General features: G+C 46.9%; 1 protein-coding gene across 3 annotated transcripts in view; it reads left to right on the forward strand.

The window, feature by feature from the left end:
- LOC105488274 (collagen type XXII alpha 1 chain) overlaps nt 1-26,590 on the forward strand; it is a 327,347-nt gene that overhangs the window by 144,638 nt on the left and 156,119 nt on the right. For all 3 annotated transcript variants that reach the window (XM_011752157.2, XM_011752158.2, XM_071067774.1), the window contains exons 17-22: nt 7,208-7,261; nt 9,246-9,290; nt 13,709-13,753; nt 14,026-14,055; nt 14,327-14,380; nt 18,297-18,350. In XM_011752157.2, the coding sequence (XP_011750459.2) occupies nt 7,208-7,261; nt 9,246-9,290; nt 13,709-13,753; nt 14,026-14,055; nt 14,327-14,380; nt 18,297-18,350 (282 nt within the window). The remainder of the gene's footprint in view (nt 1-7,207; nt 7,262-9,245; nt 9,291-13,708; nt 13,754-14,025; nt 14,056-14,326; nt 14,381-18,296; nt 18,351-26,590) is intronic.

Genomic DNA, 26,590 nt, shown 5'->3' on the forward strand with positions numbered 1-26,590 from the left:
CAAGTCCATGGGTAGCTCCAGGACTCATCCCGAGGTACCTTAGGATGTGCTTTTCCTAGAATAGGGTGGTGGTGGAGTCCCCACTGGGAGGTCAGGCAGCCCTTTGGGTGGAAGTCCCTGGGAATGGCCATCATTAGCTTGGAGGTGTCTGAGTGGGGGCAGCCAAGGTGGCTCTCAGCTCCTAAGATGCCATCTTTCCCCTTCCCAAGGAGACCACAGGGTGAGGGCATGGATTCTTTTGTTGGGTGAGCACAGTAACATAATTGGGTGGGTGGGAGCTGCCTGAAGACTTATGTGTTTCATTCATCTTCCTCTCCTGAGGCCACATTATGTGATCTGAGTACAGCAGGGAGCTCACTGTTGAACTGTTGAGTTCACGTCAGTCCGTACAGTGCCTGCATCTGTTCAAGTCATGAGCATCACTGTACGCCAGGCCCTGCAGGGGGTAGAAGACAAATCAGATCCAGGCCTTGACTCTTAAACTCACTACCTAGAGGGGAGGGTAAGATTTGCAAAGTATAGGACAAGGAGAGCCTACGTGTCAGGAGAGAGGAAGAGATGAGATGGAAACTGAATTCCAGAAGAAAGAGAAGCCACTTCTGGAGGGGGCTGGAGAGACAGGAGACAGAAGAGTCTTCGTGGGGAGGTAGCCTCTGAGTTGTGTTGTAACGGCTTCCTCTTTTTTTTTTTTTCTTGAGACGGGGTCTCACTCTGTTGCCCAGGCTGGAGTGCAATGGCGCGATCTCAGCTCACTGAAACCTCTGCCTCCCGGGTTCAAGCAATTCTCCTGCCTCAGCCTGCAGAGTAGCTGGGACTTCAGGTGCCCACCAGCAGGCCCAGCTAATTTTTTTGTAGTTTTAGTAGAGAGAGGGTTTCACTCTGTTAGCCAGGCTGGTCTCAAACTCCTGACCTTGTGATCTACCCGCCTCAACCTCCCAAAGTGCTGGGATTACAGGTGTGAGCCACCGTGCCTGGGCCATAATGGCATTCTTTACCATGGGTAAAGAATGGCTTGTTAAGTACCCAGAATTGCACCTATATTATCTCACAAATTTGAACCAAAAAACAACAAATGAAGGGTTCTTTCCATATCCCTATTTAATGAACGAGTCCATTGTGATTGCTAGGGGTTTGAGTTCTTGTCAAAGCACAGGACAGAGCAGCACCCACATGTCTCTCCCAGAGCGCACGCCCTTCCCCCACCCTCTGCTGCCTCCAGATATTGGTTGGCAGAGAGGAGAATGGAAGGTGGACTTTCTAGAAAGAGGCGATCCTGTGGCCAAGCCAGGGGCGGGCTTGGACAAGAGTGTGCTTCAGTAACAGTGAACAGTGCCGTGCAACTGCTGCTGTGGCTGAGAGTGCGCAAGACGGATGCAGAGGGTCCCACACTGCCAGGCCGAGGAGGCGGGTGCATCCTGCAGGCCTTGGGAACCATGGGGGGCTGGGAAAGGAGGGATGTCCAGAAACGGATTATGGGGAGACCACTTTGACAATGGGAGAGGCAGTGGATTGGATCGAGGGCGGAGGTGGAGGGCCAGGAGGCTGTGGGGAGGATTTATGCAGGGTGGACTGAGGCTCTCTCTGCATGAAGCACCACAGGGACACCTGGGCCATCCTGCTCATCGAAAGCACGAAAGGGCTGCAGCTGATGTCTGGGGAAAACACGCAGTACGTTAACTCAGTTTTGGCACCCATGTTATATGAATGGTTTATTGTATGTGAGGGAGAAGGAGAAGAAAGACACCACGTGTCTCCCCCACCCCCCCCCCCCCGCCCCCGCACTGAATGTGCCAATCAGCAGCGAGGTCTCAGAGTGGTCAGGCAGGGCAGCCAGCGGTTTTCTGCTTTCAGTGGAGTGGGAGCGCCCTCTGCTGTCAGCAACTCAGAACCGCGGGACGTAGCCTTGGCCCGGAGAGGCTCTGTGGGCTTTGCAGCCAGTATGGTGCACTGTGCGGAGACTCGGTTTTCTGTCGTGAAAATGGGAATGATATCCCATACGACTGCTTGAAATGACAAATGACGCAGTGCCTGTTTCAGCACTTGGTTCGCAGAGCAGAGGTCCAGTCCTCTTTCATTTGCATAAGCTTACATTTCCGTATTGATTCCGGATATGAGAATCCGAGTAGAGTTCTCATAAAACAGCTGCCTTTTTGCTTTTGTGTTTTGTTATCTCATCCTGGTGGGGAACTGGAGCTCCAGAGAGGGGCAGCCTCTCTCCAGGTGGCAACAGACAGAGTCAGGATTAGAATCCAGGTCTGGCCACTCCTCACTCAGTGCTTTCCAGGCCCTTATGTCCCCAGCACCTGTCCCTTCACCCCTCTGCTGTTCCCCTGTTGCTGGTCCCTTCCAAATGATTTTTTGGTCTTTCTTTCCCCTACCCCAAGTCCATTCCACACAGTCAGCCTTTGTTTGGCTTCACTGATTTTTAATGCACACCTTGCGCATGCCAGGCAGTGTTGTCAGCATGTCACGTAGATGAGCTCATGTGGTCCTCACAGCAGCTTTACTGGGTAAATATTAATATTATGCTGCTTATTTGTAGAAACTGAGTGACAGAGCTGCTAAGGAACTGGTCCAAGGTCACACAACTGGAACGTGGGAGAGCCAGGGTTTGGGTCTGAGTCGTGCGGTTAACCACCACCCACGCCCCCTCCCCCTGGGAGCCCGGGATCTCACTCTCAGTCTGCAGGAGCCGAAGCCTTCACTTAGCTGCGTTTGTGTAGCCAGTGCAGTGCTAGCAAAGCCAGCAAACCCATGCAACAGCAGAAAGTCTGAGTGGAGGGCCTGCAGGGTACATGGGTGCCCCAGTATGGCCTCAGGATGGGCCCACACTATGGCATGGTTCCACTACCTGTCCCAGATGCTGTGGCGGGCATTTCAGCTTGAGACGGCACTCTGAGTGCCACGTCTTCTGTCTCTCTCCCTGTCCCTGTCTGTGTGTGTCTCTCAGACTCTCTCTTCTGTCCTGTCTCTCTCGGTCTCTCTGCATCTGTCTCTGTCTGTGCTTGTCTGAACTGTCCCTCTGCTTCTCTGTCTGTGTCTCTTTGTCTCTTTCCTGTCTGTCTCTGTCTTTTTCTGTCTCTCCTTCCCTCTGTCTGTTGCATCTCTTTTTCTTTGTTTTTCTGTTAACTCAGTCTCTGTCTCTCTCTGTCTTCCTCTGTCTCTCCCCCATCCCCACTCTTCTCTTTCTCACTTATTTCTTTCCCCCATGTATCCGCTCTCATTCCCCTTGCCCCTGCTAATGACCACCCATCCATCAGGCCTGCAGCCACGTCCGCCTGGCTCCTCTGTCACGTGCCGCCCAGCAGTGCAGACTGCCGCCACCAGGTCCAGCCAGGCCCTCTCTGTGCACCTGCAGCTGTCCCAAGCTGCAGTCAGAGGAAGTTTTGGCTCCAGACTCCACTCATCTTGGTGCACAAGTGCAAGGAAGTAAGAAACAGGGACTTGGGCAACAGGCACACTTGGCCTTGCTCTGAGGCCTGTGGGAGAGCCAGGTTCCAGGGTGATTGTCAGGTCCACGGCTATGCCAAATGTCACGCTCGGGGTTAGGGTCCAGCCCATGCTGAGGTCCGAGGGGAGTGGATGGATGAGCAGATAGCTGCAAGAACACTCAGGCCATAGGCAGGTGAAATGTGGTTCTTCTCAGCAGCTCTCCCGTCAGCAGCTCACTCACACACTGTCTGCTCTGTCTCGGCTGCTTAGCCCTTTGGCTCCTCTCTGCTGAGAGGACACACAGCTGTGCAGCCGGCTCTCCCTGCCTTCAGGGTCGGCAGCTTCACTCTTTCTCTCTCTGGGCACAAGCAAGCTGAGCTGTGTCCTGGCTCTCTCCTCTCTGTCTGCAAGACAGACAGCTTTGGCTCTCTCTCTTTCTCTGGGTGTGACTGCACCTGCACAGTGTCAACAGGGCAATTATACCTTTTACAGACAGTAGCGGCCTAGGGCCAAGGGATGGCCTTCCCATGTTGTGACTCCATAGCTGTGTTTCCAATATACATGGAATTGTGCGCCTGCATTCCAAACTCACTGAGTCACTCAGGCCCAGATGTCTGCCCCAGCCTATTCCTTGACCAAAGCACAGCCATGTTCTTTACAGTGATCTTCAGTAGGGTGGCCTGTTGCAAGGAAGCATGCTCAGGACTGGAAATCAGGAGACCTCGATTTGAGTCCTGGTGCCACCACTAAGTTTCTATGTACCCTTGGACAAGGTGCACCCTAGGGCTACCAGTTTCCTCATCTAGAGGTAGTGGGTGAGAGTCCGTGGGCTTGGAGACCCTTGTCCACTCACCAGCCCGGGCCCCACAGCGGGAACCCTGCCTGCTCCTCCAGGGACTCTGCTCTGACCCTCCCGCTCCGAGGCAGTAGAAAGAAACCACAGATGAAAGGACTGGGGGGCCCGTTCTGGCGCCAGTGCCAGCACACGCAGCTGGGGTGAAGTGGCTTCACCTCCTCGGGCCTCAGTTTCCTCATCTCTTGTTGGTGCTTGGGCCCGCCAACCTCACAGAGTTTGAAGGAGATGATATAATGACAGATGTGGAATCACTTGGCAGAGACGAAACCCAGGCAGCTCCTCTCACCATTCGCCCGAAGTGTCATGTGATGGAAAGATTTTTTATTTTTATTATTTTTATTTTGTTTTGAGACAGAGTCTCACTCTGTCGCCCAGGCTGGAGAGCAGTGGCATGATCTCGGCTCACTGCAACCTCTGCCTCTCAGGTTTAAGCGATTCTCCTGCCTCCTGAGTAGCGGGCACTACAGGCTAATTTTTTTGTATTTTTTAGTAGAGATGGGGTTTCACCATGTTAGCCAGGCTGGTCTTGAACTCCTGACCTCAGGTGATTTGCCTGCCTCAGCCTCCCAAAGTGCTGGGATTATAGGCATGAGCCACCGGGAAAGCCTTTTTGAAAGATTAGTGTGTAATTGTGATTGAAAATACATGTATACATCAATGTTCTGGGATTTTAAGATAATTTCTGAAAGAGAGAAAACATGTAGGATTAAGTTTACATAGATGCAAGGCCAGGGGCCTGCAAGCTGAACTGCAGAGCCCAAAGAGGGTCGGGGCCACCCCCAAGTGGACATCAGTGGGGATGGGGAATGGGGGGACCCTGGGGCAGGCGTCAATGACTCACTGGTTTCCTGCGCTTGGAGATGCAGAGTCAGGCAGCCCCTGCCCCATTCCCTGCCTATCCTGGGCAGTAGGAAGCCTCAGTATTTGTTTCCAGATGAAGGGAGAGACCCAGTCTGCAGGTAGTCAGCAAGCCCTGGGAGGGATAGGAGCAGCCACACAGGAAGAAACCCTTCCTCTGCATGCCACCCGCGGGAGGTTCCACCTGCCCTGCCATCCCCAGAGCGGCAGTGAATAGAATCAGTGTCCACCAGCGGGCGGCCACCCACGGTTAGCACAGCAGCCCCGAGGAGAAAACTGGGAATCTGTAGCCTCTGGAAGAAAAACAGCATCCTGAGAGAGGAAGCAACCTTTAACGGAAAAAGAAGCAAAGAAATCACCACTTGGGAAATGAGGTTACAAAGAAATAGAAGGAGAGTTCAACAGAATTTGTATGTATAATCTTCCAGTCATTCAGTAAATGTCAGCAGGGCTCACACTGAGGCTCTGGGAGCGCAAGAACAAAAAGAGTGAACGCACTTCCTGTCCTCGTGTGAGTGGGGAGGCGCGTGTGCACGGATAATAGATGCAAATTGAATTAAGGGAGATGAGGGAGAAGAAAATGAGACCATGCTGCAGCCGAAGAGAGCCTCTCATTTAGATTAAAAGGTCAGGAGGGGACACCGAATCTGAGTCCCGAAGGGTACAGAGGAAGCAGTGGAGGGAACAGGAGGCAGTGAAGGCAGAAGCGGGAACAAAGTGGCTGTGTCTGAGAAGCCTGAAGAAGGCAGTGGTGGCTGCTGGGGTGCGGGTGGGAGACCATTCACACAAGTCTGAACCCACCGTTTGGAGTGTCTGCCCAACTGAGTTCTTGCAGCCCACCTGAAAGAAGGACCCCAGCTGGGAACACCAGGCCTGAGTTAGCCCGGGACTTGAACACACCAGCACCTGGGAGTTGGCTCAAGAAAATCAGGGCACAGCTCGGGCAAGACTCTAGCACTTACTCACTACCCATCTTCGCCTATCCTCGCCTATCCTCGCCTATCCTCGCCTGTCCTCACCTGTCCTCAGCAGGAGCGTTCTCTCTGGGGACTTGGTCATAGGGATCTTTTTTTTTTTTTTTTTTTTTTTTGGAGAGAGTCTCACTCTGTCACCCAGGCTGGAGAGCAGTGGCACAATCTCGACTCACTGTAGCCTCTGTCTCCCAGGTACAAGAGATTCTCATGCCTCAGCCTCCCAAGTAGCTGGGATTACAGGCACGCGCCACCACACCTGGCTAATTTTTGTATTTTTAGTAGAGATGGGATTTCACCATGTTGGCCAGGCTGGTCTCTAACTCCTGACCTCAGGTGATCTGCTTGCCTCGGCCTCCCAAAGTGCTGGGATTACAGGTGTGAGCTACTACGCCCGGCCTTTTGTTTTCTTTCTTTCTTTTTTTTTTTTTTTTTTTTTTGAGAGTCATAGATATCTTTTGAGGAAGGGGTTATTATCATCCCCATAGTAATCAAAACACTCTCAGAGAGGTGAAATGACTGCCCACGATCCCACGGCTAGTAAGACAGTCAGCTCTGTCTGAATGTAAACAGATGAATGTGCAGATGGCGGCTTACCGCTAGCCAGCAGTTCACTCTGACGTCTATGTTGAGCACTGAGGACATGGTACGTGTTCACATATGTTTCCTGGACAAATGAATGATGCATAAAATACACCTGCAATTTTATGAACTGCATTACAGACCCCACTCACTCATGGCTTTGTTTGACCCCCATGAAAAACCGTGAGATGAAGAGACTGTGTGGCTCACAGAAGCCACGTGGCCATCTCTTGGCCACAGATTCGAAAAGTAAAAAGCAGAGAGATGACTCCAGTTGTTCTGACCTTTGACCTATGTTCCTTGTCCTCCAGTGCAAATCCTGTCTAGGGCTGCTGTGTGTGTGTATGTGTGTGTGTGTGTGCGCACGCGCGTGTGTGCGTACTCGTGTGTGTTTGGCACCTTCTCCCCGCCCTCCTTGTCCATGATGGTCACTGCGGGGATGTGCGCTGGGCCACTGCCTATGGTCACTTACCTGCTCTTTATTTCTCCATTTTCCTTCTTTTGCCAGGGAGAGCAAGGCCTGGATGGATTTCCCGGGAAGCCTGGGGATGCAGGACAGCAGGTAAGTGTGTGCTGGCACTGTTGGGCTAGGTTTCATCAGTGGTCAGAGGATGGGGATGACTGGACCCCACATGAAGCTCCACAGAGCCTCAGCACCTGGGCCTACTCCTTGCTCAGCTGGAGGCTGCAGGAGGCTTAGGACCAGACCCCAGCTGCGTAGCCGTAGGTTGACTCTGCGAACCCCAGAGCTGGAGGGATCCCAGTGCATAGACCACTTGAAATCCATTTTACATCAGGTAAGGTGATGCGTTATCATAATGTAAAGGCCTCTGACCACGCGCACGTGTTCAAGGTGATGTGTGTAAGCAGCGCTCATTGTCATCTTGTCCCCAGAGGGAAAGATTCAAGACAGCCCCAGTGCTCCTCAGGACAAAGCTAGTTAAATAAATCAGGAGGCATTGACACAGAGAGTGCTATGGGGCTGAGGACATGCATGAAGAAACTCTGGATGCACTGATGTGAGGGGTCTGCAAGACGTGGTTCAGTGGAAAATAAAAGTGTTCGGAATGGTGTGGGGGAAAATGCATCTGTGACTTTCAGAGACTGTCTCTGGAAGAATAAACAAGACGATGATAATCTTACGGCTTGGTTGCCCCCAGAAGGGGGCTTTAAATGTTTACGCACTTCAATTTCGAACCAGGTGAACGTATCATCTATTCCGAAAGAAACTACATTTACATATTTAAATTTAAAATTCAAATGAAATAAAGCCTAAAATCATACATTCGTGTTAAAGCCAATTAGTCAAATGCTGTGTTGCATAGCGTAATTTAACATACATGTCAATTAATATATTTATTTATATAAATATGAAAACATAGATAAATATATATACATTAATTATATCCAATGTCAATGAGTTACAATAAATATTCTGATACTATATTAATATAAATTAAACTTATAGTTCATTCCATCTCCCACAAATATCTGGATTTGTATTTATTGTTGTCATGTAACAAATTGGAATCATACTTTTTATATCTTGCTTTTCTTCCCTCAACATTGTATCATAAACATGGAACCATTTAAAAAAATATTCACCAAAGGCCTGACTCAAGTGACCAGTTAATGGTCTATGGTGTGAATATAGCACACAGAGCTAACGCTGGTGGTGTGGGGCGGCCGGCGAGGGTCTCAGGGTGCAGGGGAAGCCAGCGCAGTGGGGTTACAGATCTTTGCTGTTCAGAGTAAAGAGGAAGTGAGGGTGCTTTGCATGCATCCTTGAGCCCATGTCTGTGTCCTTAGGATCTTTTCCTATACAAAGCCCTCTGTCCATGGACGGAGATTGACTGTGCAGCTGCCCTCCAGGCCCTCTCTGGGGTCTGTGAGGACGCTGGCTGAGGACTGCCCTGTGCTCTGTGCTGTGGCTCCTGGGCCGCTCCCACACCCCGCTCCTGCAGGAGGTGGAGAAGCTCAGGCATTCTCTTGGCAGCTCGTGGAAGGCTTCCCAGTGGGGACATTGAAGAGCAGGAGGGACGAGTCTTCAGCGTCCCCTGTACCAGCCCTCTGGGACTTTGGTTTCCCTGTGGCCCTAACTATTCCTGGCCAGAGTCTGGGTGGCCCTTCCCTCTTCCCTGGTGCCTCACCAGTCCTCAGCTCTAAGGATTTCCTTCGACTCCCCCAGACTCTGCCTTCTGTGCTCCCTGGGCCGGGGCAGGTCCTGATTATGTGCTTCTTCTTTCTCTTGCCCAGGCCCTCATATTCCTAAGGAAGGGGTTCTTTGTTTTCTCAGAATGTGTTATCCATGCTGCAGAACCAGCGCAACTGCAGACGAGAAAGCATGGAGGTAGGGAGCTTAGGTTATTTGAGGAAGAACTTTCTAGCAATAAACGCAGTCCAGAAAGTCAGGTCTAAAGGGACTTTGGCTTCTGAAGAAAAGTCCAGCCACAGTGGGGAGCTGTCTTTCAACTTCTTTCTCCCCAACTCCCCACTATTGTATCCCTAGTGCCCATCATAATCTGCCTTTTCTTTCTTTCCTCCAGGGCAGGCCTGGCCCTCCTGGTATGGCAGGACCCCAGGGAGAAAAGGTGAGCAAGCCTGGGGCTGTTGAGGGCTCTGTGCCCTGGGCAGTCAGGTGCAGGGACTGCCCACCTTGGCAAATCAGGTGCAGGGAAGGGGCCTGGGTGGCAACTCTGGGAACAAAGCATACACAAAGGGTGGTGGCTGGGGCATCAGGAACTTACATAATACATTTCTGGCTATCATGTTGAATTTTTTTGTCTACTTTTAGGAATAAAAATCCATTTGAAAAGCAAAAAAAAGTTATATAATATTTAGATGCATTAAAATATTATGCTACTGACAATGCTTTTTGAAATAGGGAGGCTATAAATATTAAAAAATCTTACAAAAACTTTTTCCTTTTCTCTTCCTCTTCTTTTCTCCTTCTCTACTACATTTTGCAATTTTTAAAAATCAGAATCAGAATCCTGAAAAAGGCCTAGGTATTTAAAAAACAAAATAAGGGTCGTATCTTATTATATTGGTCATCTATTTTAGAATATCTTCCAGGCTTAATGAAGTAAATTTGCTGCTAAGAATTTCTGCATCTCAGATGCAACAGTGGCAGGTAAACATTCTTTGCAAAATGTGAAGGACCTACAAAAATGTCCATGAAAATAGCTTTCCTAAGCATTGAGGGTAACAAAGAAGGAAAAAGAGAAGGTGCGATGTTGTATTCTGGATTGGCATAGGAGGGGTGACGAGACATAGCCTGCGTTCAAGTACAAGAGGATGACATTCTTCCAGGTTTCTAGACAGGCCCTTAGGAAGGCATCAGACATTGGGTTGGAAAACAGCTGGGGAGAGAGAAGGGGCTGAGACAGGAGACATCCTACTCAGCTCAGACGGCTGAGACCCGAGCTGCATCGCTTACTTCTTGGAGTGGCTCACTGCAGAGTTCAGGTGAAGGTCGTTGTGTGACTCATACTGGTTCCCAGCATATGCTCTAAATGCGGGAGAAGGTCTGCTCCAACTCCTTATGGAAGCAGACAAGGTATCTGTTATAAATAAATAAATAGTACAGGCTGACAAAGACCTCAGCTTAGGATGGGGGCTGGAGAATGTTAATGTCTTCCAAACTCACTCACTCGGGCTTCAGAGCTAGCCGAGTTCATTATTCTCTCTCCTAAGTATTTTTAGAGTTGAGATGTACATTGTTATATTATCCTGGTGTCAGGATTTTAATATATTCTTGCAGTTCCTTGACAGGGGATGCTAAGTCCTAAAATAAGTAGTTTATTTCAAGTCACGAAGAGGGAATGAGCCTTGAAGTCTGGATCTAGGTGATGACTCTATTTCTTGCTGCCGCGTATGTGTGTGTTTGTGTGTGTGTGTGGTGTGTGTTATAAGTTTCAACCTTCCACCTTATTTAGAGATTTGGTTTTGCCCTTCATATTTGGGAAATTGCTGAGTTATTATTTCTTATTATGATAAGTGCAGCAGAAATGGGAGGAGAAGGTCAAGGACCATGACATGATTTTGGGATTTTCATTGAAATAATTAAGAAACCAGTGAGGCTCAGGTGTACGATGCCTCTCATCTCATTCTGAGATCACATCCTTGAGACAAATCTTAGATGCTACACAATTTGGGAAAGTCACTGTAATTGTAGAGTTGGTCTTTTTAAACTGCTTCATTTTACAGATAATAGACACAAGTCTAGAAAATTACAGTTTTTTGCCCAAGACCCAAAATGAATCTGATTATCGACCAAGGCCTATCATATTATCTGCCTGTCCATTCGATGATTTACTGCAGATCTAAATATCACGGGATGCATTTTTATGCCCTTTTAATGATTTTACTAGATTGGGTCTATGATTGCACTAGTTACCTACTGCTGTGTAATAAATCATCCTGAAACATAGTAGTTGGATACAATCATGTGTGATCTCACACGATTCTGAGGGCAGGAATCTGGGAATGGCATGGCTGGATTGTTCTGCTTCACGGTCTCTCCTGAGAGGCAGTCAGGCTGTCAGTGGGGATGCATTCACGGTTATCTCAAGGGTCCACTGGGGCTGGAGAATCTACTTCCAGGCTCACTCATGTGGTCACGGGCAGGCCTGAGTTTCTTGACAGCTGTTGGCCAGAGATGTTTACTTCCCTATTACGTGGGCTTCTCCATGGTACTGTGCACAGAAAGGGAAATTGCTCCCCAAAAGTGAGCAGTGACTGATTCAAGGTTGGGGGAAAGGAGGGAGTCTGAGACGGAAGCTACAGTCATTTTTATCACCTAATCTTGGAAGTCACCTCCCAGCACGTCTGCTGTTGCTGTTAGTCACCTAGAGGAATGGGGATGGTGTGGGAAGTCCCTGCACAAAAGTACATGGAGGAAGCAGGGACTGCGGGGGACCGTCATGGAGACCGGCCACCACAGTGGCCACAACTGATCTTTACAAAAATGTGTCCCCCATGTCGTGGGAAGAAACTGATTCTAGGAAAGACTATTGGTCCTATTATTTACTAGAGTTCTGACCTCGGACAAGTTACTCAGTGCCTCTGTGCCCCAGTTTCCTCATCTTTAAGACAGGAAAGATAGTGTCATAGGGAATGAGAGTGAATCCATGTCCTGTCCTTGGAGAAGAGCCTGGAAAGCAGAGTTTCTCCAGTAACTGTTAGCTGTATACATACAGTTGTTAGGGATGGATGCTAGGGTCTTAGTCTCCTACCCAATTTGTTGGAACATTGGCGCTTATATGGTGAGTTGAAAGTAATTAAAGCATGTATTGATTAACTGATTTCATAACTTATTGGAAGCTCACTTTTTGTGGCGTAATACAACAATAATATTATGAGAAATACAACAATGAAACCAACAGAGGTGAATGTAACAGTGACACAAAGTAGTCATAACAAAAGACATGATTTTGAACCTCAAAAGATTCATTATTCAGCCGTTCTCTCTGTCTCTCCCTACACACACACACGCACACACACACACACACACACACACACAGAGAGAGAGAGAGAGAGAGTATAGCTCAGAATGTTTTCTAACAATCTTCTATTACCAAGATATGAATAAGGTTTGTGGGAGTCTAGGGAAAATCTAAGTCAGCTTGGAGGAGTTGAAGGATGTTCATGAAGAAATACCTTGCTATCCGCGCTGGGATCTGAGTGTATGGAGATCTTCACTCGTTCATGTCATGGAAGTGCCTGCAGGGGCTATAGAGTGGTAAATGCAGTGTGTGTGCAAGCACGTGTGTGTGAGAATATGTGCTCGTGTGGGTGCACATGTGTGCAGGGGTAGTGGTAGCATGGAAAAAATAAAACAGAAGAGAAATATTTCTGAGGCAGGACTCAATTTCTATATGTGAGAAACAGGAAGATACAATAAAGAAAACTGTCACTCAAGACTTTTGACATAAAATATGATGAATTGGGATTTTTAGAAAAACACTGGATGTTGTGAAAAGCAGGTGATTTTTCCAGGTCTCGGTTGGGGATGGGAGACAGGGCGTTGGAAGGCACATTGTGAATGTATCCATTTTGGTCTCAGAAGAAACATTTCCTGTCCATGGAATAGAATCCCCAAGGCAGTGAGGGTGTGTCTTGAGCCATTCACTCTTCCCCCTTAGCCTTAAGACCTAATAGATGCCGTCAGCTTTAATTGGTGATTCATTTATTCATTTACCAGCTTCATTAACAACAGCTTTTGAATGTTTGCCGTGCTCCCTGAGCTAAGCTCTAGGTAAAAGGAAAAGATATGTCCCTACGTCATGTGTGGAGACATTGGCTATAAGTATTTCCCTTGCTTTAGCCATAAGGCACCGTAGAAACTAAAGATTTTTCTGTGATCAAAATTGACAAATACGCTTCATTTAGGACCAAGTTGTAGCGCACACCCTGGAACATCTGGTCAGGCCACAGCCGTCGTAGCCCAGGGGACCTGGAGACCAAGTAGGAGGAGGCAGGAGACAAGCCTTGCGTATAAAGTGACGTAATGAAAATGGATGAGAAGCAGTGCCGCATTTTTAGTTACTTATTTGATAAATACTTACTGAACGCTGATTGTGTACGGAGCTATGAACCTGGCACAAGAGACATGCCAAAATATATCGTCACGGCTCTCACAGTGCAGAGACAGTGGCTGGTGCGGGCAGGGGTTCAACGAGGCTGCTTTCAGGCAGCAGAGGCTGGTGAAGGCCATGAGGTATTCATGGAACATGACCCAAATCTAGGCACTAGATTGGATGTGCACAAAATAGAAAATAAGACTCCTGCCCGCAAGAAGCTTAAGACCTGAGGCAGAGATGAGGATCAGACCCCGAACTTTGAGAACATCACAAGACAGCAGGCCCGGGCAAGATGAAGATATGTGTGGTGGTGAACAGGGAAGGGTGCAGTCCCCTGGGCTTGCAAGAATGAGCCTCGGAGGGATGGGACCGCCGCAGAAGGTGGCACCAGTAACTACGCTGAAATATTTGTTGTTTCTGTGCAGGGTGACGTGGGACCTGCGGGCCTGCCTGGTGTACCAGGCTCGGTGGTGAGTCACCAGCGGTTGGAATCATAGATGCAGGCGCTGGTGGGATTGGGTTGTTGGATGATCTTCACCGCTAAGAATAAGGCAGCGCTCTTCTAAGGACATGGGTTGGACAGGAGACTTTCAACACTCAAAATGGGGCAGAATCAGAGAAAAGTCAGGAGGCACGGCGTGACAGCATGGCTTGTGAATGAAAGGCCTTAGTGCAGCTGAGAGAGGTTGACTGTGGGTGCGGAAAGGCCAGCACCTTTGCTAATGCTTGCTTTGTCTCTCAGGTGCAGCGAGAGGGCTTGAAAGGGGAACAGGTAAGAGGCACACGCGTCCTCTTCTCATGGGGATTTAGCTCACAGCAGAAACAGAGAAGCCACAACCATGATCTCAGGCTGAGCTCAGATGGAGCCTTTCAGACTCCCGTTGCCTTTCTGCCAGGAATGCAAATACCCACTCCCAGACCTCTGCTCCCTATCGAGAACTTGGAAAGTAAACTTTGAGTCAGGAAAGGGCCATGGGTAGTGGTGGGCTTGATCATATGGAAGAAAAGTCATGACTAAACACATGTTTGGCTTGTGTTACCAGGGAGCTCCAGGACCCAGAGGTCACCAAGGCCCCCCTGGGCCTCCAGGAGCTCCGGTAAGTTGTCCCTCTCCCGTGCAGGGTTTGCTCTGCACAATTCTGGGTTTGGAAGATCATAGTCATTCCCAGTGCTGAGCATGGCATTATCTCAAGTGCCTCCGCATCACCTGAGTGGGAGGTGCTGTTGTGGTCACATCTCACATAGGAAAAACTGAGCCTGGAAGAGGTGGGATAACGCCGCACATCACACAGTTGCCATGTGTGGAATGAGATTGAAGTGCAGGCACCCTACTTTCAGAGCCCCCAGTCCCCAATGGGCTGTGGTGGGGGTTTCTGGGGATTCAGTTTGATTTTTCATTTTCCTTTCAGATGAAGTAGAATAAAAACATTGGACACTTACATGCTGATTGAATCATTTCCAACCTACTCACTTTCCCCATGTTTCTGGTCAGTTCTGACTTTGCAGTGGCCTGGGACATTTCAGCCTCTGGTTTCTCCCTCTGTTAAGAATTTAATGTTATGCAAATAACCAGTTGGGAAGAGGCCATCCAAAAGGCCCTTGTGATTATCTTATGATGTGAGTTCAGATATCGAGGATAATTAATGAGAATACAGTACACTCCACAGGGTCACTGCTTTAAAGTTGCTTCTTCTGGCAATGTGCTGCTGTTGCTTTCAAGTTACTGTATTTTATTGAAAGGAATAAAATAACTGACTTATAAATGAACATAGATCAGATTTATTTTAAGCTATTGAGGCCCACTCTTTATGAGGATGTATTTATATGTTTTTGCTGGGGTAAAACTGGAAGAAACTTAAGGGATGTTTACTTCTAGGAAAATTGGAACAATTTTATATCAAAGATTTTGGATCAGAATATCTAACTTATGTCTCTGTGACCAATCCAGGTTCAGTTTCCAGAGCTGCCCACAATTGTTGTAACTGTTGAGAGATTTAAACTAGATAATGCAGAGAAAGCAGCGTGTTTCAGTATTTACCTTTCTATGCATATATACATGTATATTTCAGATCTATTATTGGCAAATATTGAAGGTCTATACTATAGTATGTTTTCTTTTTCTTTCTTTTTTTTTTTTTTGTTTGAGATGGAGTCTTGCTCTGTCACCCAGGCTGGAGTACAGTGGTGTGATCTCAGCTCACTGCAAGCTCCACCTCCCGGGTTCACACCATTCTCCTGCCTCAGCCTCCTGAGTAGCTGGGACTACAGGCGCCCGCCACCACACCCAGCTAATTTTTTGTATTTTTAGTAGAGACGGGGTTTCACCGTGGTCTCAATCTCCTGACCTCGTGATCCACCCGTCTTGGCCTCCCAGAGTGCTGGGATTACAGGCGTGAGCCATCATGCCCGGCAATAGTATGTTTTCTTGTGCAAATATATGCCTATTAAGTTTGCAAGGGTGAAGATGTTATTTTTCATGTTTTACCAATGAAAACTTAGTGCACAGACATTGAGTGGTTTGCACAAAGTCACATAACTATTGAGAAGCAGAACTGAACTTGAACCCAGATCTGACTGTGCAGCCTCTGCTGTTTTCACCATGGAGTTCACAATACTTCCTCTGAGCTGCATAAGGGGGAATTACTTTATTTCATGGCCCCCACTACAGAAGCAGCAGCTAGAGAGAGCTAGTTCTGCTTAATCATGAGGCAAACTTCTTGGCCTCTTCCTGAGATGAAAATATGTGGGTAGTCCTTTCCCTTTACCTAGATTTTGTTATGGTAAATGAGGGAGGGAGAGAAGGAAGAAACCTCAAATGTTTGTTACCACCTACCTTATATCAAGCAAAATACTGAGGCTGAAGATACAGGGATGAGGCAACTTCAGAGTCTGAAGAAGCAGCTATGTGAAAAAAGAAATAACTGCAAATAAATATTTGCAAATTCTAGATGATGAATGGGAATCCCCTGCTTGTACCATTTCTAGGGTCCGTTATACAGGACATGGGGAGGGTCTTGAACCTACCTACTTTCAAAATTCAGAATATCTTAGCTTGTTGTCCAACAGGGTTGCCCATGGTTCTGAAGATGTCCTCTAGCCTAGACAGAATGGGATTTAGTACAATACATGATGTTATTGATAAGACTCCCTTGGGAGTGTTCAAAAAGCAAACAGCCTAACTAAAGTCCTTATTAAGAGAAGAACAGTAATGAGAGGCCCAAGACTATAAGATTCTTTAGGCGAGGACCAATATCTCTCCCGTCTCTCAATCCACAGAGTTTATCACATGGTGGGAACTTAACACACGCTTGTAGAGCTAGCCCTGCAACAGGTGTTCAAGAGGGCCACGAAAGTGAACCTGACTGTAGTGTGAGCTTACAGAAATAGAGCCATGGAAGGCACTTGGGATTAGGAACTAGAGCACCTGATTTTATGGTCCACCAAGTAATTTTGTGGCTTTGGTGACATTGCTTAATCTCTGATCCTCATTCGATTCACCCCTAACTTGGAAATCTGCCGCAGCGGCATCTTATGTAAACATACTATGAGGTTAAATGAGCTGCTCTCTGAAGCAGAGAGCCATGGAGCCTGACTGAGCCCAATGCTGATATCAATTGTCACTTCTATCTGCTTTTGAATCCCTGGCAGCACCTAGCTCGGGGCCTTCTGCAGAGCAGTTACTTTCTAAATATTCATTGGATTGAATTGAATTGAGAAGCTGGCTTCAGTGACTTCTGTCGAGAATGGAAAATTTTGAGTTTGTGTTCAGCAATCCCAGAGAGAGGAAAATATATCCCATTCTCGAAATGGAAACAGTGTTCAGCATTCTGCATCCAAATGCTGGCATCTTTCATCCTTTCCCCAAGATGAAAGAGGCTCTGATAGTTTTACCAACGTCTGGTGGAGCCACTAAAGGGCCAGCCATGTAGATCAATGCCAGGCATTTCTTGACGCTTAAAAGACACGTGCCTTTAGGGCCTTCTCTTTCTGTGTGTCCTGAGCTCAACAGACTCCTTGTTAGGAAGAGAGATCCACACCTTTAATTACTGCAGTTTGTCCATTGATTTATTCATTTACATGGCGTTATTAAGAGAAAAGACCTTTGACCTAAATGCAGCTTGGTCACGTATAGTTACGCAAAATTTAGCAGCAGTAGCTATTAGTATGATCATCAGGAAAATAATATTTATTGAAGGTGGGGAAACTGAAGTGCAGAGAGGGCATTTCTGGCCAAATTCACCTGGAAGTGGTGATAGAGTCACAGCTTAAGCTTAGGGTTTCAGTTTCCCACTCACATGGTATGCCTCATTCTATGGAAAAAATCAGGGTTCTGTCAGAGGACCTGGGTGCTGTGCCCCAACTTTAGAACCCATTCATAACTGCTCAGTAGTTGGTTGTATCATCCCCACTTCAGAGGTGAGATAACTGAGGTTTAACGGCACCAAGTGACTTGCCTGAGCTCATGCGGCAGAATCGAGGCAGGACGAGGGGGCAGGATGTGAATGAGGTCAGTATGACCCCTCCCTGCACCAATGTTCCTTGGTTAATTGAAATTGATCTTTCCTAACAATTTCATTCATTTGTCCAGACTGTCATGTTTTGCATATCACCGTTGCCTGAGGGTCAGATAGTCTATGCCAATTCTTTCTGAGCCAGCAGTCTACAGGGAAAGGGCACTGGGCTTAGAATCAAAGACACTTAGGTTCCAATTTGTTTCTGTGTGCTTTGTGCAAACCACTAAAGCAAGCTATTGGATGCTTACAGTACTCAGGATAAAGTATGAACTATGTTTCTTACATCCTAACTGTTCAACATACTTAATCAGATCAGATAGATGTACATGTTTTAAAGTGTTATCGGTTTGAGACAATGGGACCTCCCAATTTCTCCATTGGAACAGGATGGTATTACACTATTCAATGAGGGTGAGATTCTGAAGCCTAAGCTTTAGAATTTAAGCCCTGCATTTACCATTGTGTTTCTCTCTCTTTTTCCTTTGTGTTTCTCCTAAAGGGTCCAATAGGCCCAGAAGGCAGGGATGGACCTCCTGGTTTGCAAGGTCTCCGAGTAAGTAAACTCTCTTTTCTTTGTGATTCCTCAGCTCACCCACACTGGTCCCTATTTTATAATGCCATGCAGAGAAGATAGACAGTGTCAGTTTCAGGGGCTTGAAATGAATATTGGAAGTAGAATGAAGGGTTGGATTCAGTTCATCAAACATGGTTGAGGTTCTACTATGTGTTCTGCCTTGAGTTGGGCCTCTGGGACATGGAGATCAGTCAGTTGTCTGCCACGAGTCATATAGAGAGACATGAATCCACTGGGTGATCCCAGCCCCAGAGCGGGGAAGCCCAGTGCTGAGGGTACACAGAGAAGAGGCAACTGACCCAGCCTGGGGGGCTTCTTGAAGGAGATGATATTTAAGCTAAGTCTTGAGAAAAGTGAGAAAAAGTAGGGGTGAAATGATACAGCTGTGCATCTAATATATCCATGCTATTGAATATGATGTATCATGGTATTTAATTAATTTAATTAAGCACCTGTTTTCCTATCTAGATTGTGTACACTGTAAGGGTATAATTCACCAGTAAGTTCAGCTCTTGAAACAATGCCGTACATTCTGAGGAAGGCTGCAGAAGCATGCTTGGGTTGTACCCCCATCCCCTCCGATGCTCCCACAGCAAACTGGACTGAAAGCCAGACTCAACTCTGTGTCCCCAGTTCCCACCAAGGTGCCTGGCACAGGGCAGGAAGTCAGCTCACATTTTTTGAACTGTAACCCTTAAGCTTGTACCACCTTTTACTAGTTCACATGGTTAACAATCTGAGGGCCAAAGGCATCCACAGACGGGACAGGTAGCTCCAGGGACCAGTGAGCTTCCTGCCTCTGGAGGTTTACACCACTGATGGGTGGATGGGAATGGAGTCCTGGCATCTGGGAGAGGCAGCCCTCATCCCACATATGGCCTCTCTTAGCCTGGACAATCTGTAGCTCAGTGACGTGGATGGTGCCATATATTTTGCTGTGGATTGACTTCATCTAAGGGAGTTGCCTCCCTATCACACTTCACATCCTCAGTTCTGAAAGGGGATGGCTTGCTCTTCTAATTCAGCGCTGACTCCAACCTGTACTTAGCCACTAGTTAACTTCAGTCTTTGGTTTTCAAAGAACTGTGTCTCCTATAACCCTTTTGAATTCTTAAGATTCTACAAATAATTTATTTTAAGGCTAGGTGAGATGCAGAAAGGCATCATGAAGGTGCACTGGGTGAGAGAGATTGTATTAGTCTGTTCTTACGCTGCTGATAAACACATGCCCAAGACTGGGCAATTTACCAGAGAAAGGTTTAATGGACTTACAGTTCCACATGGCTGGGGAGGCCCCACAATCGTGGCAGAAGGCAAGGAGGAGCAAGTTACGTCTTACATGGATGACAGCAGGCAAAGAGAGAGCTTGTGTCGGGAAACTCCTGTTTTTAAAACCACCGGCTCTTCTGAGGCTCATTTACTATCATGAGAACAGCATGGGAATAGACATCCCCCCATAATTCAATCACCTCCTACCGGGTTCCTCCCACAGTATGTGGGAACTGTGGGAGTTACAATTCAAGATGAGATTTGGGTGGGGACACAGTCAAACCGTATCAGAGATTCACTCGCCCCCACTTCCCATTCAGCATCCCCAGTTTCCCTGTCAGTCAAGTGAGGCAGGCAGGTGGGTCAAAGCCAGGTGTCTCCCTCCTCCATAGAGTGGAAGGATCCTGGACTTCAGAACAAGATGCACCTGGGATTGGAGCACTGCTCCACTTCTCAGCAGCTGTGTGACCCTTGCAAGTCACCTGGTCTCTCCAGGCCGGTTTACTTCTTGCTACAGTGGGGAAGGCGTCACCAGCTGTGTTGTTAGGAGAAAAAGTGCTCAGGAAGGAACTTGGCCCCGGTTGGGCAGCATGATGTGACAGCTGACATGGCTGTCATTCTCTCAACATGCTCCTGCACAGTCTTACGAGAAAACAACAATCTTTGTGCATTTATGTAATTAATGTTTACATGAAGCTTTTTTCATTTTGCATTGAACTTGGGCAATTGTTACTTTTCCAAAGTAGAATTAGATGATGGGTGGAACTGTTTATATAAAGATGACTGTGAAGGTTTTTAAAATCTACATCTTTATCTAATTTACTCTTATTAAGGTGGGGAGGGAACATTTTGCCCAGAGCTCACTCATCAGGCTCATACCTTCTGTATTAGTCAATTTTCGTACTGCTGATAGACATACCCAAGACTGTGTAATTTATAAAGGAAAAGAGGTTTAATGGACTCACAGTTCCACGGGGCTGGGGAGGCCTCACAATCATGGCAGAAGGTGAATGGACTCACAGTTTCACGTGTCTGGGGAGGTCTCACAATCATGTCGGAAGGTGAAAGACATGCTTTAGGTGGCAGCAAGGAGAGAATGAGAACCAAGTGAAAGGGGTTTCCCTTGTAAAACCATCAAATCTTGTGAGACTTATTCACTGCCACGAGAATAGTATGAGGGAAACTGCCCCCGTGATTCAATTATCTCCCACCAGGTCCCTCCCACAATACATGGGAATTATGGGAGCTACAAGTCAAGATGAGATTTGGGTGGGGTCACAGCCAAACCATATCACCTTCTTAGATACAACTTCTTTCAACCTGCTGGGTGTGCTTCCCAGGGTGACTATTGTCATCTTCAGAAATACTTTTTACCCTTCTGAGCAATACCAGCCATCCATGCAATGGTGCTTGGCCTGGTCTGAGCTTAACACAATCCACAGGCCTTGGAAATTGGGCAATACACCGGGGTCTGGAGATTTGAGGAATAAAACAAGGAGATCCAGAGAAGCAAGCAGGGTGAGGGTTTGGGGTACAGTGATGATGGGCAAAGGTAGGATATGGTGTTTATTGAGCTCCAATTACATGGCAGCTCCCATAACAGCCCTGCTATCCCCATTTCTGCAGATGAAGGACAGGCTCTGATACAGCACAGCCATCAGTGGCCCCTCAGGGATTCGCACTGGGGGTTGTGTGTCCCCAAAGCCCGACTTCTCATTTTCTCCCTTCTTTCTTTCCATGTGTCAGTCTGTCCAAAAGCTCATGTTGAGTTCTTGTGATGCACAGACACTCTGCTAAATGCTTTGGGATTTTCTGAAAACATTAAGGTCTCGGCTACCAGGAGCTCACAGGTCGGCTAAGGAGCTCAGTGTATGTAAATAGGTGACCTCAATGGAGACTGAGGAAGACTACAGATGTTCAGAGGATAGAGGGGATCTCAGCTTGAGGGAGTCTGCTGAGAGGAGCACGGGGGCTGGAAACTGGCACATCCAAGGGAAAAGGTGATGTTTGAGGTGGCCTTGCAGGAGTGAGTGAGTTTTCCATGGGAGTCAATGGGAGCATTGAAATCAGTGTTTTGGGTGTGGAAAGTGCCCCCCTGAGAAGGCATGCTGCCTCTGCACACTTGCTTACACCCATCAGCTTTGTCCTGGACTTCTTCCTCTTCAGTTTGGAAACTCATTGGTATAATTAAAATGGCTGCAGACATGGCTTCTAGTTCAGGCTCTGCTGGCATCATACTGGGGACTCTCAACCAGTTCCTCTTTTCTTCCTCTTGTGTTCCCTTTTCCAACTTTTTTGCTGTTTTTCTTTTACTTGCTCTTATTCCTTCCTGCCCCTTTTGTTCTCACCTTTCCTTCCACAGATTCATCCATTCAACAAATATTTCTTCTTCTGTATCTACTGGGTACCAGGCAGTGTTGTAGGCAAGTAAGTAGTTCAGGAACAAGAAGGAAGCTCTTGCCCGCATAGTGTTTATATTCTGGCAGGCAAGGGGAAAGAGACGTAATAGCATGTAAGCAGGTGATGTAGGAAGCCCCAGTGAAGACAATTTTCCTTGAACAGGCCCTCTGGGGGTGAGGATGTTGGTCAAACTGATAGCTGGGGAAGAGCCTGACAGGCAGAAGGTCCTGGGGCAGGCACAGGTGCAGAGTGTTAGAGCCCAGAGGGCCGTGTGGCTGGACCCAGCAAGGGGCCTGGCAGGAGAAGAGGTTCATTTCAGGCCTCGTGGGCCATCATAAGGACTTTGGCTTTTACCGCGAGTAACCAGTGGAGCTTTTACGTGTTTTCAAAAAACGTTTTATGATGAAAAACAAATTTATGATGAAAAAATGTTTTATGATGAAATGTTTTATGATGATTGATCATCCGCAAAAGTAGAAAGGACAGTAAAATGAACCTTCATATACCCCAAACCCACTCAACACTTATAAGTGATTGAAAAACTTATTTTGTATAAACCAACACTCACTTCTACCCACCACTGAATTCCCTGAAAGCAAGTCCTAAAATCATCACATCATGTTGTTTCTAAATATTTCAGTATGTTGTCTCCAAAAGAGAAGGAATCTTAAGAGACACAAAACCATAATACCATTATTTTACTTAAATCTATGAACACTGCTTCTGGAAGCTACATCAAATAATTTCATGTTCAAGATGGGCTTATCTCATACGTTTCTGGTTGTGGTTGCTCATTCTGGGGTTTCGAGGGTCGCAGTGGCAGGGCCCGGGTTGTGCCCTAAACACATTCACGTGTCTTGTTGTGTTGAGAACAGACTGCAGGAAGGAGGCCAGTTAGGAGGCTCCCACGGTGATCCACTGAGAAAGGGCAGGGGCTGGGCAGAGCATAGGGCTTCTGAGCACCCATCCTCGTTCAGGTCGGATGCCAGGTGGAGGCCATGCTGAGGAAAGGGCAGAAGTCATGCTCTGAAAGGCCCAGCGTCTAGCAGAGGAGAGTGAACCAAGAGTGACAAGGCGGGATGGCGGGAGCATTAGCACAGGGTGCAGAGCAACACAGAGGACGGCTCCCCGCTTGTCCTGCTTCCTCTAGTGAATCACGGATGATGAGCAAGTGGGTTTTTGGGGGCCCATGGCCTTTCAGTCATCATGGGTAATTCCCTGATTCAGGTTGTGTTCTGTCCTGTGGATATTGCTATCTCAGTGCCTGCATATATGGAGAAAAAGGGAGTAGAAGCAAATTGTAATGTTGTGGGCTTGGAAGCAGCTTCCTGTTCAGTCAGTCTCTGGCTGAGTCAGGAAAATGCGAGACAAAATGACTTATTCAAAAAATTATCTCTCTCCTTCCCTTGCCATGACCTGTCATTTCCTCCTCATCAACTTCAATTGAAACATCACTCAGAAGAGCTCCTGGGCATCACTGCACATGCTGAGGCTGTGCAAGGGGAAGAGACGAGGCTGATGGCTGACAGCAGGCAGGAACTTGGGCATGGAGAGACAGACACTAAACACGGGGTGGGGGGCAACAGAACCCAGGCCCTTTATTTTAGAGATTAGCAACAGGCAGACAGGATAATCCCTGGCAAAGTAAATGCATTCATTTTGGACAAAGCTGGTATTTTTCCACATTCACATGGTGAAAGGGAGAATTGAGAGCGAGGCACGCTCCATGCCATCCCCGGAGCTGCAGGAGACGCCCGCCCACCCGCCCGCCCGCCTGCTGGAGGGCGGTAGCAGTCACCAGGCAGAGAGATAGAGAAGGACTGCATTTCTCTTTCCAAGGCTTTAATTTCCTGCCTGTTGTCTGAGCTCGGCATTAAGGAGGTTGATCAGGGAGCGCTGTCACCTAGCTGAAATGAGAGATGCTGCAGTTGCATCTGAATCTGGAATGTTTCGGCAGAAGAACCAGCCTGGCTGAAGGCCACTGCAGCAGTGGAACCTTTCAGAGCTTCCAGGAGGCTCACTTTTCCAATAAAAAAATTGTCATGCCCGAATCATCCACCTCAAAATGGCTGTCACTGTTATTCTCACACCACCCCATTTTAATTTTCTGCAGATTTATCTGATATTTTTCTTATTTGAGAATTTGTTTTTGTTTTCTTCAATAGAATGTAAGACTGTGAGAGGAAGGACTTTTTCTTATTTATTTTTGTAACCATAGTAATGAGAAGAGTCGCTCACACCTGTAAAACATACATATTTTATAGACACATACATAGTTATAAATACAATAGGAATATGCATATAAAATATGTATAATAGATAATGGCATTAATATAATCTCCTACAGTTAGGGAACATAAGTGAATGACTAGAAGAGGACAAGATTCAGAACTGGGTGCCTGGTCACCTGTGTTCTCACCTTCTACAGGGGATGCCTCATTTTGGAGAAGAGAACGTGGTCCCTTCTTACACCTTGCCTTGCTCTGTGGCACTGAGTCTCGGCTGAAATCACCTAGACATCATCTCTCATCTTCTCTGGAAGATTAAAAAAAAAAAAGAAAAATTGCTAAAAAAAATTGTATATTGTGACACATTTCAACAAAATGTAAAATTTGGAATGTCTATGGAAGCATTGTGGCAGCAGGGATCTTTGAGACTCCAGTGAGAAATACATCCAGAAACGTGAATGACCTTCTCAAGGTCACTTAGATCTTTGTCATTGCTCTTCCCACAGCGGGTGACAACCTTTTTGGTTCCTCTGATCATTTTCTCAATATCTTCTGGTTTCTCTTCCCTCTCATCAATAGATGAGGACTGGAGAGGTGATCCTATCCAACAAGATGTCGCCTCTTACAAAGATGGCAGTACTCCCCACCCATCCCACGGTGTTCTTGACTGTGTGTCATTTACTTTAAGAACACATGTTAAAAATGGAATCTCTCTTTAAAGGTGTATAGCTAAGAGAAGGGAGAAAGGAAATAACATTGATTGAATAGTCCCTGCATAGCAGGCACTTCCCTTGGGAACTGTTTGCACCCATGATTCTTATTTAATTCCCACAAGGATTCTATGAGATATGGTGGTTTTAATCCCATTCCACTAATTAGGAGTCTAAGACTTAAAGGTATACATCAAATTACTGAGTGTCACCCAGGCTGTAGGTAATGGGGGTACTGATACCTGGGGCATGAGATCTGCCTGGCTCCAAATTCTCCACCCTCTTTGCTTCGATATTGTGAGTATGAGTCTGTGTGTGTGTGTGTGTGTGTGTGTATCCATGTGCATATCAGAATTCTAACATGGAAGTTAACTGTCCTTGCTGTGCATGCTTTGAATAGATCTAGGGCGCTCAATACCTGACCATGCCTGTCCAATAGGATGCACTGGGCACGCATCAGCTTAATCCCTGGCTTTCCCTTGGAACCAAGGGTCTCATTATTGTCGAAGTTTATCTGGCCCACCACCTCTCATTTCTAGTAGATTTGAGGAAGGAAACATGGCCAGTCTTTTTCTGCAGTGGCAGCCTAGGTTGAATTTGTTTTCCTTTTTCATTCTAAAATCTTTTTCCTGCCTTTTCCTGCTTTACCAGATGGTAACAGTGTTGTTTGGATCCTAGGCTACTGTTTGATTCATTTCATGGCATGAAGCCAGGGTTTATATTAGGACACCCTAGGTTTTCCCTGCACACCTGATTTCAGCTCTAACCAGTAGAAAATAATCATGTTTGACATTTGGAGGCCTGGAGAACAGGAACTGAGCAGAAGACCATACGGCACATATTAGAATCAGTTGCACAAGCAATCCTTTTATCTGTTAATGGCCCCTCAGATGACTGTGTTAACTCATCCTGGCTGGGAGAGAATTGCTGTTCCGAATTTCTAGGCTTCCCTCCTCTCTGTGGGCAGACAGGAAACCTTGGAAATACCAGTTCCACTCAGCAGCTTGGCATTCAGAATGGCTTGAAAAATCCACCCTCTTGATAAATTATAAACACTTAATCCAGATATTGTGCTGGGTAGCAATTTAAAAGAGAAAAAAAGAAAAATGACAAGAAACAGGCGTATTGTTAGTAAAACAGCTCTTTATTTCCACAATATTTATTTTTTCTAGCATTTTTCAAATCTCTGCAACGAGTTATGGGACAAAACTGCAGAGGTTACATAGCCGCTGCTACATCTACCTTTATTAGAGTTGCTACTATCACCACCACCACCAATAATGTTAGCAGCATCACCATCACCATCACCAAGATCACCACCACCATTACCACCATCACCATCAATCCACCATCACCATCATGATCACTACCACCATCATCATCTACTCCACCATCATAATCACTACTACCATCATCATCGACTCTACCATCACCATCACCATCAACTCCACCATCATGATCACTACCACCATCACCATCAACTCTACCATCACCATCACCACTATCACCACCACCATTACCACTATCACCATCAACTCCACCATCACCATCATAATCACTACTACCATCATCATCAACTCTACCATCACCATCACTATCAACTCTACCATCA

This window comes from Macaca nemestrina, chromosome 8 (assembly GCF_043159975.1).
Source record: "Macaca nemestrina isolate mMacNem1 chromosome 8, mMacNem.hap1, whole genome shotgun sequence".
Taxonomy (NCBI): Eukaryota; Metazoa; Chordata; class Mammalia; order Primates; family Cercopithecidae; genus Macaca; species Macaca nemestrina.